Source organism: Lichenostomus cassidix, chromosome 7, assembly GCF_008360975.1.
Source record: "Lichenostomus cassidix isolate B80296 chromosome 7, HeHo_3.0, whole genome shotgun sequence".
In the NCBI taxonomy this organism is placed as follows: domain Eukaryota; kingdom Metazoa; phylum Chordata; class Aves; order Passeriformes; family Meliphagidae; genus Lichenostomus; species Lichenostomus cassidix.
The window spans coordinates 4463609-4476783 of NC_139488.1; the positions used below are offsets into that span (position 1 = coordinate 4463609).

At 48.1% G+C, this 13175-nt stretch overlaps 1 protein-coding gene across 9 annotated transcripts in view; it reads right to left on the reverse strand.

Annotated features, from left to right (window-relative positions):
• HDAC4 (histone deacetylase 4) overlaps positions 1-13175 on the reverse strand; it is a 163723-nt gene that overhangs the window by 99939 nt on the left and 50609 nt on the right. For 4 of the 9 annotated variants that reach the window (XM_085065861.1, XM_085065862.1, XM_085065863.1 and 1 more), the window contains exon 1: positions 1131-1264. The exons of 4 other annotated variants lie outside the window; for them this stretch is intronic. In XM_085065861.1, the coding sequence (XP_084921987.1) occupies positions 1131-1191 (61 nt within the window). In that variant the 5' untranslated portion in view covers positions 1192-1264. Of the gene's footprint in view, positions 1-1130; positions 1266-13175 lie in introns of those variants that run through there. One more of the 9 variants, XM_085065864.1, reaches the window with a different exon arrangement.

The following is a 13175-nucleotide window of genomic DNA, read 5'->3' on the forward strand; positions in this document are numbered from 1 at the left end:
TAAAATCCACACAAACACCTCACAAGAATCTGAAGATACTCAGGTACAACATTTACAAGAGTTTGATACTGCTCTCCTACCCTGGACCTTGTAAAAATAAATCCAGCAGGTCATAGTTTGGTTAACATCAAGGTAAAAGCATCGAAGGAAAAATAAAAATGTTTGAGGCTGGGCTGGATGGAGCTCTGAGCAACCTGATCTAGTGAGTGGCACGCTGGCCATGGCAGGGGCTTGGAACTGGATCATCTTTAAGGTCCCTTCCAACCCAAACCCTCCTGGGATTCTAATGCTCAGAAGCAATCAACACAAAAAGCAGCATTTAATTTATTACTAGGAAGTTATCCTAGAAGCCAAAGTACCTAGGAAGCATTTAAGCAGGAAATTGTGGTCCTCAAGGTGTTGACAGACTGATATCCAAATGATAAGACTCCACTTTTCAAATGCCAAACCCTGGAAGCATTGTGTTCCACTTCCCATGCCATTATTTTCCTTAATTCTTTGCAGTGGGAGGATAAAGCAACTCCTACCAAACATGACAATCTCCAGCCTCCTCAGCAGACTCCGATGACTTCATCCACACAAAAGTGAGAAGATGTGTCACTCTGGAAATCCACAGGAATAAAATAATCCTTGCATTTACAGCAAGGGAGCAGAGGTTTGGAGTAACCTATCCACTCCATCAGAGAGGCAATGCTCACTGTACGTGCTCTGGCGTAATTCCAGCAAGAAGGATGAGCTGCCCATTGCAGGAGATTTGCCTCCCTTCTCCTTTGGGCAAGGAAAGCCAGAACTGCCCCCACAGGTAGCCTTTCCAACAAAGAATGCAGGGAAAGAAAAACAAAACACGTTAAAGGAAGAGCATGCATACTACACTTTTGACATCTATTTTTCCTTTTAAGCAGAAAAAAACTCCCATATTTAGTGCTGGATTTCATTCCATTTTTCTATAACTGCTTTCAAAATCAGCTCATTTGGTCCACAGGAAATAACTCTGGAAAACCAGGTCCAATCAGGGCCAAGCTCGAAGTAACAACACCCTGATCACCTGTGGCACCTCAGACACCGAGGATGGGCAGGAAGGATGGAAATCCAAGGGATCCACCTGCTCCCATCCAACACCCAGCACTCACCTGGCAGCCACAGCCTCCCACAGAGGTGTGTGGTCCCATGGAGCAGCGGTGTCCTGACCATTCCTGCAGCAGGAGCTGGAGCTCAGGTCCCTGGGCGCTCTGCTCCCGGGCAGTCCCAGCCCGTTTGGTCTCTCTAGCTCCGGGCAGGAAGGGTTGAGATCAGATTTCCCCTGGCAGGCACCGCCCCCAGAGTGACATTCCCAGGCACAGAGCTGTGTCCCAAGCCCAGCTCTATTTCAGGCTGAGCTGTGTCCTGCTGTCTCTCCCAGGGACAATGCCAGAAGGCCTCTGGTGGTGGCCATCCAACACCTCCTTTCCACAGTGCAAAGCCAACCCCAAAACATAGCTCAGGGCTTCCATTACCACCATTCCCAGTCTCCCCAGGGTGGGATCTAGAGGATCCAGTGTGTCCTGGTGTTAAACCAGTGCAGAATCAGCCTGGCACTTTGTACAGCACTTCCCCATTATCCCAGCCTTATCCAGGAGGGAGTCAACCAGGATCAACATCAGGCAGCAGGAAAAACTTCCCAGGAGAAACATCCCAGTCTAGCTGTTCCTGATATAATTTCCTTATTACAAGGGCTGGAGCCCCTCTGCTCTGGAGCCAGGCTGGGAGAGATGGGGAAGAGAAGCTCCAAGGAGACCTCAGAGCCTCTTCCAGTGCCTAAAGAGGCTCCAGGAGAGATGGAAAGGGACTTGGGAACAGGGATGGAATGATGGGGACACAGGGAATGGCTTCCCTCTGCCAGAGGGCAGGGATAGATGGGATATAGGGAAGGAATTGTTCCCTGTGAGGGTGGGGAGGCCCTGGCACAGGGTGCCCAGAGAAGCTGTGGCTGCCCCTGGATCCCTGGAAGTGTCCAAGGCCAGGCTGGACAGGGCTTGGAGCAACCTGGGATGGTGGAAGGTGTCCCTGCCCGTGGCACAGGGCTTGGAATGGGATGAGTTTGAAGGTCCCTTCCAACCCAAACCACTCTGGGATTCTGTGATTCCATAATACCTGCTGTTATCCACCAGCTTTAGATTGTCTGTATATATCATCTTCATGTCAATTATGCACAGATTTCTAAAATTTGGACTTCAGATATTTTTAAATCCTGGATAAAAAAAACAGACTCCCATTTCAAAGGATCTAAAAGTAGATTCCACTTTCACAGACTTGGTGGAACAGCAATTTCCCCACTTGCGACGAAGGAGCCGAGACTCGGCTGTTCATGACTATAAATATATTCATAGATATTTTCCCTGGCACAAAGCACTTCAATTTTAAAGGCAAGAGATTCATCAACTCTTCTGGAGAGCTTCATCCTTTTGCTGCTTTGATTCTGTCAGTGAGCACACGCTCCTGGCAGGAGTGGAGGAGGGCACAATCTGCCACCATCTGCAGGGTGCAATCCATCTGAAAAGGTGACTGTCCTCAAGAAATTAGCATAGTCCAAGCATTTAACTTCACTCTGGAATATTATGTTCAACCAACAGAGCCATTCTGCAAAATGTTCCTGTTCCCTGCGTGGTGCTGGTTTGTTTTTTTGGGTTTTTTTTTTTTATTTTAGTGGAGCCTTTTAACAAAAGTGGATAAAATTTTCCATCCTTCTTGAGAGGCGAACTGGGCAAAGGCAGAATTCCACCATCCCAGCAAAATATTCCTACAGGAGATCAGTGTTATCAAGGTGAGCTGTTTAATGTGCTGAGACAGATCCCATGAACTTCAGCCCAGTAAAAAAAGCCAACTCCCCAGGACTCCCTCGGAGCTCAGTGGGAGAGGTGCTGCTGGCACTCGGCCATTCCCCAATCACCCACTATTCACAGCACATGAATTCCCCCTGGAGAGCCAAAACCCGCAGACAGAATGCCCCTTTAATCCAAACTGATATGCCAGCAGGTCTTTCAAAACTGATTGCTGATACAAGAATGAAGCAAGGAAAGAGGGGGAAATAAAAAAAAAAAAAAAAAAAAAAAAAGCACCTTGAAATTATTTGCAATTGTCAGCAGCGGGAGAGAGGCAAAGCACATTTTCAAGGCAGGAGAGAAGGTTCAATAACCTGCTTAATTTTCCCTTCTCTCCGGATGAATAAACTGTCAGGAAGAAATCCAGCTGAAAGATAGCCTGGCTCTTCCACAGCTTCAAACGAGGCTCCAGCTCCTGCCCACGCGCTCACAGGACATGATGTTCAAGCTAATGAGATGCCACGGGAAGAAAAGGCTTTCTTCCTTTCAGGAGGGAACAAACTGTCTGTGATGGGAAGCTAAGAGCATGGATTGCCGTCCAGCCCCGTGGCTGGCCAGCACACGTGCTAAATGAGACACAAGTGATGATTCTGGGGAGGTTTAGGGTGGATATCAGGGAAAGGTTCTTCCCCCAGAGGGTGCTGGGCACTGCCCAGGCTCCCCAGGGAATGAGCACAGCCTGAGGCTGCCAGAGCCCAAGGGAAGTTTGGAAAATGTTCCCAGGGATGCACAGGGTGGGATTGTTGGGGCTAGGGCTTGGATCAGTGATCCTTGTGGGGTCCCTTCCAGCTCAGGAGATTCCATGATTCCATAAGCTATTTCCAATGCAGGCTGCATCCAAAGGTTCTGATCCTTTCCACTGCAGAAAAGGGAAGTGAGGACACTCACTCAGCAATCCATTCCACTCACGCTAACCCAAGAAAAATTCCTGGATGCAGCAGAGGGCAGGGAGAACAGAGGCAAAGGAAAGTGAGGCTTGGAGCCCTCCCTGGACACTGCTGGCAGTGGGAAGCATCCAGGATTTCACAAGTAAGCAGATGCCTTCTGGCCTTAGGAGCTGCAGCACATGGCAGAATTGGAAACAGCAGAGGGAAAAAAAGGGGGATTTTTTTCATTGAGGAAAATAAATATGGAGACATGGAAACAGATCAGGGTCTGATGGAGCTGTGGGTCCCAGGTGGCTGCCAGACTCCAAAGGCTTCCAGCCCCAACCTTTCCCAGTGCTCCATCATCCTTTCTGCTAAACCTCCCATCTCTCAGGGTGGAAAACTCAGCCTCACATGCAATACCACATCCAAGCATTTAACAGTATAAAATCTGTGGCTCACCAGGGAAAAATCCTTTTGGTCAAACATGTTGAGCACCACAGACCAGCTGACCATGCTTACGAGCAGCCTGAGCTGCAAGTCACCCTAAGCCTGCTGAAGACAGCAATGATGTGTTTGAGTGCCACCCTCACTCTCAAAATGGGAGGAAGACAAGTTTTCTCCTTGCTTTGCTCAGATTTCAAGCAGGTGCATGTAATAATTGAACAACTTTGTGTAGAAAGTTTGGACCAAAAATTACTGACATCCAGAAATTGAAATCCTGTCCTAACATGCTAATTCAGGGTGCTCAAAACAAAGCTGGAGGTAGTGCTTGATCAAAATCAAAACCATCAGTTCAACAATCCTGGAAGTACACAAACAAACTGCAATTAAACCAATCATGCAATTAAAACCAGTCATGTCCAGAGTTACCATATTTCAAACTTCAGCACTGGCTCTTCACTCTCAAAAGAAACAAACACCCCCAAAAGTGCCAAAAGCACCAAAGGTTATTTTTAACTAAAGATAAAAACGTGGAGCCATTCATCAAATAGGCTGTTTTACTTTCAAATATTCACACTAAATACTCCTGGGGGAATTACTACCCTTATATTAGAGCCATGAAGAAGTTGGACACTTTCTGCAGAGAGCTCTGGATGGAGAGCACCCAATCCAAGCCCAAAGGACAGCTCCCTGCATCTCCCCTCAGCACCTCCTCTGCTCCATCCTGATGATGGCAAGCAGCAGAAAGCTCCAGCAGAGGAAAATCTCACCAGAAAGGCACAATCCACAACTCCCTCACGTTCAAAAATTCCCTTTATTGCTGTTCTGTTGCACATAAGGGGTTAACACAAGCTGAAATGCTCATGCAAGGCATAATGGGTTTTCTTTACCACAATGGATCATTATTCCATGGCGATCTAATATAGTAATAGTAGATAATACCAGTAATATGGATTTGCTTTAGTAAAAGCATTTTAAATTGCATTAAACACAGTAACACGAGAATGGCACATTTGGAAACGGATATTTCTAATTCCTGTTTCCAAGGCAAGGAGAAGCAACTCCATGTCACCACCAGGCACATCCAGTATCAGGATAGTTGGAAAGGCCCTCCAGGATTATTGAGTCCAACCATCAACTTGGCACCACCACTAAACCACATCCCAAGTGCTGCATCCCACGTGCCTTTGGAACACTTGCAATGATGGTACCCTGGGAAGCCCCTTCCAATGTCTGGCCACCCTTTCAGGGAAGGAATTTTCCCCAATATCAAATCTAACCTCCCCTGGCCCAGCCTGAGGCTGTTCCCTCTCCTCCTGTCCCTGTTCCCTGGGAGCACAGCCTGACCCCCCGGCTGTCCCTCCTGTCAGGAGCTGCGCAGAGCCACAAGGTCCCCCTGAGCCTCCTTTGCTCCAGGCTGAGCTCCTTTCCCAGCTCCCTCAGCTGCTCCAGCCCCTTCTCCAGCTCCACTCCTTTCCCTGGACACCCCCAGCCCCTCAATGTCCCTCTTGTTGTGAGGGACCAAAACCAAACCCGCTGGATCCGAGGTGCAGCCCCAACGCTGGACTTTATGTTCAAAATAACGTGACAAAGAGGAGAAAAGAAATTAAAAAGCATTTCAATCAGTATTATTGTCCGCTCCTTTAGAGCACAGAGGCTTTACCCACAAGGGGACTAAACAGCACCAAACCACCTCAGGGGCTTCCCTTCCATAAATGCAGCAGCTGCCCAGATTGCTCCAGGTCTGTGTGGAGACAACATTCACGTGGAATCTCAGGAGCTGCAGCACCTAGGGGACCTCTGAGTCCCTGGAGGTTTCTCTGAGGGAACAATTGGCATGATGAAATACTTTCTGTGTGTTACAAAAGGCAACAAGTGTTCTCAAAAGTATTCTGCAGAGGTCTCCAGATGTGAGTAGGTGGTTTGGGTTGTAAAGGACCTCAGAGCTCTTCCCATTCCAACCCCTGTGCCATGGCAGGGACACCTTCAACTATCCCAGTTTGCTCCAAGCCCTGTCCAGCCTGGCCTTGGACACTTCCAGGGATCCAGGGACAGCCCCAGCTTCTCTGGGCACCCTGTGCCAGGGCCTGCCCACCCTCACAGGGAGCAATTCCTTCCCAATATCCCATCTATCCCTGCCCTCTGGCAGTGGGAAGCCATTTCCTGTGTCCTGTCCCTCCATTCCTGTTCCCAAGTGTCTCCCCAGCTCCCCCGCAGCCCCTTTAGGTGCTGGAAAGGGCTCTGAGGGTCTCCCTGGAGCATTCTCTCCTCCAGGTGAACATCCCCAGCTTTCCCAGCCTTGATTTTTCGTTTTAACTCATTTCTGTGTTATGTTAGTTTTTGCTTCATCACTGCAAAGAGAGAAATTTAAATTAAGATACTTGGGTTTACCACTTCAGTTACCCCTTAAGGCACCATTTACTCACAAGTAGTCAGACAAGGATGATTTCAGGTCTTTTTTTTCTTGCTTTTTGGTTTTTTTTTTCCCTTAATCTGGAGTTATTTCTCTCCAATTTCTCACCTTAAAGCCATGCCTCCCACAACCTTCTGTGTGCCCTGACCAAAACCAGGTGGCACCTCCCAGAAATCCATCAGAATTCCCTTACAGCTTCTGCAGCCAAGAGGTGCCTGCTTATCATGGAAGTGGAAAAACACTGAGAAGAAGATGACCAGCAAATGGGGGAGTGGGCCCCATGGAATAAATCAGAATATGCTGAGCCTGGAGAAAAGGAGGCTCAGTTTGTCATTCCCCAGAACCAGTGCACACTGTGAGCCTGAACACATTATCCTACCTGCATGTCATTTAAAATTGTAAACCACAGTGACCACAAATTTGCTACATGGCAAATACCTCCATCAGGTTTGGCTGCATCATCCAATGTTTCACACCAACAGCTCCTCCTGGGTTGCAGCCCCTGATGGAGAATCCATCCCCTGCCTTTTGCTGGCCGCAGGCAGCGCCGTGCTGACATTCCTGTCAAGCCAGCGGTGCCAATCAATGGCCTCCCCAAAAAAATCAATCCTGGCCCACATTTCAATCCCCCCCAACACCCAGCCAGCGGGAATTGCTCAGCCTTTGTGCACCACGAGCAGAGGAGCAGCTGAAAACACTTGACATTTGTCAATGGGGATGAGATTCCCTGGGCGTTCACTCCGTGAATTGGAAATGCATCGAGGCAAAGCTGAGCCCAGCAGCACTGCAGCTCTGCACAAGGACTCACCCAAACCAAAGCCTTGCACAGAACCACAGAACATCCTGAAAGGATCACCCAATCCAGCTCCTGTCCCTGCACAGACACCAACAATCCCACCCTGTGCATCCCTGACAGCATTGTCCAAACACTCCTGGAGCTCTGGCAGCCTCAGGCTGTGCACATTCCCTGGGGAGCCTGGGCAGTGCCCAGCACCCTCTGGGGGAAGAACCTTCCCCTGATATCCAGCCTGACCCTGTGGTTTGATCCCCTCTGCTGCATGTTAAGAAGTCACCGAGTAACACAAAACCCTCGCTGTTTTCCCTCCAACTCCTCCTTGATACACAAGGCATGTCCTTGGACAGGTTTTTTTGAACATATTGTTCTCGAGCCATGGTTTAAAATTCACCGTGCCCCTGCCTCGCTGTCATCCTGTACTCCTGTCTCTGGCATACATGAGGTTTGACCTTTTCAGATTTACATTTACAGCGTTCACAATCCTTGTGAGCTTCGCTACAGACAGAAAAAAAATGAACCGAGAGGAATTTCTGGAATAGTGACTGGACTACTGATGTTTCCTAAGGCAAAACACACACTGCTTCTATTCCAGCTTCCTAATACCCTGGTAAACAAGAGAAAATTGAATGACAAAGGAACCCTAACTAGCTGGAATCTTCTGAAAGATGGAAAACAGACTTCCAGGGCTGCCCACACAAGTGAAGAAGCTTCGGCAGTTACTGTTCCAGGGTAGCACAAACAATGCTCCAAATGAAGAATGCAGCAGGAAAAAAAAATGCAGCCCAGCAACTGGATTTCCAACTGATGGAAGGAAAGCCAGGCCCTTCCAAAAGCGTCTCACCACCTATCCAGCCTCATGCTTCTCCCTTTCCTTTGTGCTGCAGATGCCTTGCCTGTTTTCCTGGTGCCCTTCATTTCTGTAGATGCCAGAAATGTCTCAGCACCACTCAGAGCCTTGGTGTGTCCCCAGGCTGTGGGAACCCCAGCCTGGAGCAGATCTTCCTCTCCAATCCAACCCCAGAGGGAGGCAGGCACGCTTTTCCTAACACATCCATCACTTTGAACACACCCAAAAACCCCAAAGCCCTGGATTTTAACAAGGCTTGGAGTGACAGGACAACAGGGAATGGCTTTCCTCTGTCACAGGGAAGGGTCAGATGGGGTATTGGGAAGGAATTCATCCCTGTGAGGGTGGGGAGGCCCTGGCACAGGGTGCCCAGAGAAGCTGTGGCTGCCCCTGGATCCCTGGAAGTGTCCAAGGCCAGGCTGGATAGAGCTTGGAGCAATCTGGGATAGTGGAAGGTGTCTCTGCCCATGGCAGGGGATGGAATGGGATGAGCTCTGAGTTCCCTTCCAGCCCAAACCATTCCCTGACTCTATCACATGAGCCATCCCATCCCATGAGACCATATGAGAGCAGAAAGAGGCTCTTGGATTAGGATGATCAGCTCTGGATAACAATGATCCTCCTCAGACACACAAATTCCTGGGCTTGGCTATCAAGGTACCACAAACTTTGGCTCCCTCAGCCCTAAATGCTCTTCAGTGCTACAAAACACCTGTGCCCAAATTAACCCTTTTGATAGATCTCATTTTTTAACATGGAAAATAAAGGGCATGAAGAGCAAAGGCTAAGTTCAAGGAATGGCAGCATTCCCCAAGCCACTTTTCCAGACCTGCCACCCTGCCAGCCACTGGTCTCCTACGAAATCATGGCATCATTAAAGCTGCAAAAGACCTCTAAGACCAAGTCTAACCATTCCCCCAGCACTGCCAGCTCCAACACTAAACCACAGCCCCAAATGCCACATCCACAGTCTCCAATAACTTTGCCTCAAAACAAATTCATCTGCCATTTATAATGACTAACAGGCGAGATCCAAAATATTTTGTATCAAATCACCTGTTGATACTTCCAGCACAAGACACCAATGTGCTTGAACAACACTGTTATGGATCAGAAACATCTGCCTCTGCTCTTAGCCATTTTTTTTTTTTTAGAATACTCCTACTGTGCACAGTCTGTCTGTCTTGTCCACCATCAATAAAGTGCATTGATCACAGTCAGCCACCAGAATCCAGCAGAAAGGCACAGAGAGTGGTAAGGAATTGAGAGCTGACTGCAAAGGAGGCAACTCCCAGGACAGAGGACATGGAATTGCTGTCAGAAGGGAGATGGGCAGCACAAAATCTAGGAAAGGTGAAAAGAAGGAGAAAAACAGGACCACAGGTGATTGAAACACCACCTTCCTAGTGCTGCTTGGGTAAGAGCTGAATTTCAGCAATGTTTGGGAAGCTCTGCCTGTGAAAGGCAGAGTTTACAATATCCATAAGCTTTTGATCAAAGCAGCCAAACAAATGAGAGGCTCAGCAGAGTTTTGTCCCACCAGAAGAGTGATAATCCAGGGACCTGCTGGTCCTACACTCCCCTGCCCTTCCCAAAACCAAGCAGCAGAACAGGGCCTGAGGGTTTTTCTGGCAGTCTGGGCTATGCTGTGCACACAGTTCTTTCCATCCCAGTGCCATGTCCTGAAAAAATGCTGCAGGAAGCAGAAGCAGCACCTTGAAGTCTGGGAAGGATGGCTGATTTTTTCACCCCAAGAAATTAAAAACTGTAGAAGAGAATGAATTACCAACAGGCTGCCAAGTTCTTTTACTCATTTTTAAATTGTGATTAGCACCACAAATTCCATCATCTGTGGCTAAGTGGAGCTCCAAAGAGATGTGTGGGATCAGAGATTAGTTCAGACCGCTTGAATTATTCCCTCCATGCTTGGAAGGAGATGTGGCAGAGAGTGGCTCTGTGAAAAGTCCCTCTCCAGCTTTCTCATAAGAATCCTTCCCTTCCCCATCTTGCTCCTGCATCTCATTTCTGCCTCTGTGACAACTTTTTGATTGAAGCAAAACAACTGTGCCTGCAGACCAGCAAGAGGATTAATTAAAATAAAAGAATAATAAACAAAAGCCCCCTCCACATAATAGACTCTCATACAAATTAAGACCTATATTTTAAAGCACCAGAGGAACAAGTCAATCGAAGCTAAGTTTAAATTTCCAAAGGACAAAGAGTCTTTGCACCACATCTCAGAAATAAACCATTTTCATTTGAAGTCAAAATCCCAGCTAGAAATTCTCATTGTGCTGAGCTCCAGGAGCATTTGGGAAACACTCTCAGGGATGCTCAGGGTGGGATTGTTGGGGTGTCTGTGCAGGGCCAGGAGCTGGACTGGGTGGTCCTTGTGGGTTCCTTCCAACTCAGGATACTCTGTGATGTTATGATTTGATTTTGCAGCAGTTTCTGTCTGTCTAATCCCTGGGAAGAGCAAAGAGCCAAGCTCCAGCCTGCACTCCAAGAGCACTTCAGCTCTGCTGCTGAAGGGTAAAAGGGTTCTTGAAGCATCTGCAGCTCTCGAATCAAAGGGAATGTCACTCACTACACCAGAATAAAACAGGAGGCACTGGCCTATGGGTTCTGTGCTCATACTGACAGGTTGGAGCTCAGAAGCATCACTTATGAGAGTGAAAGAATAAAGAAAAATACAACAAGAGGACTTTTTGTAGTGAAGAGCTCGAAAAAGTTGAGGAGCAAATCAAGGACTCAGACAACAGTGAAAAAAGGCAAAAACATCCCAAAAAACTTCTAAGGGCAGTCTTAGGTTCCAGAATGACAGCGTCTCGGAGTATTTAACAATTTCCACTTAAGTCAAGCTAATAGAAAAATTGAACTTTAATTTCCACTGAATTACTGCCAAAAGCTTTCCTTTAGTTCAGGATGGAAAAAGTATTCTCTCTCTTGCTTTTTCAGCTTGCTCAGGACACACAGCCAGGAAAGGAGATTTTCATGGAGTAACACAACACGAAAGTCACGGAGTGACTGGACAAGGGGGAATGGCCTTAAGTGGAAGGAGAGCAGGGTCAGATTGGATATTGGGAAAAAATTGTTCCCTGTGAGGGTGGGGAGGCCCTGGCACAGGGTGCCCAGAGAAGCTGTGGCTGCCCCTGGATCCCTGGAAGTGTCCAAGGCCAGGCTGGACAGGGCTTGGAGCAACCTGGGACAGTGGAAGGTGTCCCTGCCATGGCAATAGGTGGCACTGATTGAATTTTAAGGATTCCTCCAACCCAAACCATTCCACAATTCTGTGAAATTCAGCAGCATCAGGCTGGGCAGATCTGCAGCCCCTCTCTGGCTTTAGGCTGTATTCCTAAGTTTTGGGGAGCCTGGAAAAGCAGGGTGAGGTGGCCAAGGATCCATGAAAACACTGGGGGGTTAAGCAGCCACTTCTCCTGCATGACAAGGTGAGTCAGAAAATGCTACAAATCCACACAGGTGCTTCATTAAGCAATTAAAACTCGTTAAATAACCCACAAAGCAGAGGAGAACTCCTGCCCTAGGGATCCACCTGACTCCAGAGGACTTTTTCTGTCCTGTCACCTCCCCAGCTAAGCTGAGGAAGGACAGCTCCCTGAGGGACTCCCAAACACCAAAGTGGGAATAACAGTGCAACTTGCAAAGCGTTTCTTTTGCCTCATACAAAAGCCTGTGCCAGGGACTGACAGGGGTTGGACTGGATGATCCCTGTGGATCCCTTCCAGCTCAGGATATTCTGTGAAAACAGCTCCCTCCTGGCTAGACTGTTTCTGAGGTATAAAACCAGCTGGGAATGAGATCCCCAAGCGTGGGGAAGAGGCAGGCAGGCCTGTGAGTGTTCATTTCCATGGGGAAACTCTAACGCTGTCCAAAACCCACCAAAATTTATGAGTGGAGAGTCCAGAGCAGGAAAATATGGGTGGAGGGGAAAAACCCTCGCATGCTCTCTAGTGTTTTATCAACATATATTGATTTATTTTAAAAGCTGGGTGGAACATAGGGAATTAATAGACCACCATATGCCCATGTGCTGCATCTGCTACAGCGATTTATTCTTATAGTTCTTTTACTACCTTCTTTGGGAAGTGAATGAGAGAAGGATCAGCATCCTGACACTTGGAAATTAGCTCGTTTTCACGACTGTCAGCAGGAAAGCAGGAACTAATCCTCTAATTTCAGCCTGAAAAATAGTGAGAGCAAGCCCAACGATGAAAATAAAAATAAAAATTGTTTCTGCGTTTGTAGGAGTGGGAGAAAAAAAAAAAAGTGCTTGGAAGAGCAGTGGCCTTATTATGCTGGCAAGGCTACAGCCCATGAGATCAATGTTTTGATGAGCACAAGGACGTGTGCCAGAGGGGGACGGGAAGCAGGAGAAGAGACTTCAATGGGCTGTGAGCGTGGAGAGAGGAAGAGGCTGGGAAGTGGTTTGGGAATGAAGCAGGTCAGGCGTGAGTTTAGGACAAGGGAGAGCAGGGAATGCTTGCACAGGGACATGGGAGACGGGTAGGATCTCAGAGATGAGAGGAGGGAATGTGGTCACTCTCACCTGCAAGGGAAAGGAAGATACTCAGAGGTGGAAAAGAAACGAAAAGGATTTACAGTGGATTTTGCATACAACAAGAGAAGCACCATCTGCCCAAGGGAGCCTTCACCAAGAGGGCTCAAAGGGAACCCACAAAACCTCAGCCAGCTCCCAGGAACAGCTCTGTATCCAGCCTGGAGACCTCTCTAAGGTACCAGAAACTTGAAGTGAAGAGCAGATAAGACTCTTGTCGGGTTTGGGAGGGTTTTGGATTAACACCTCTCCAAAAGCCTTCCTGCACATCAGCAGCAGCATCGAGTCATGTCCCACCCCAGGGCTGAGTTTGCCAGCTGAGGGATTTATTTCTGGGCTTGCAATCCCCCTCGAGGTGGGAGCTGCATTTCGGCA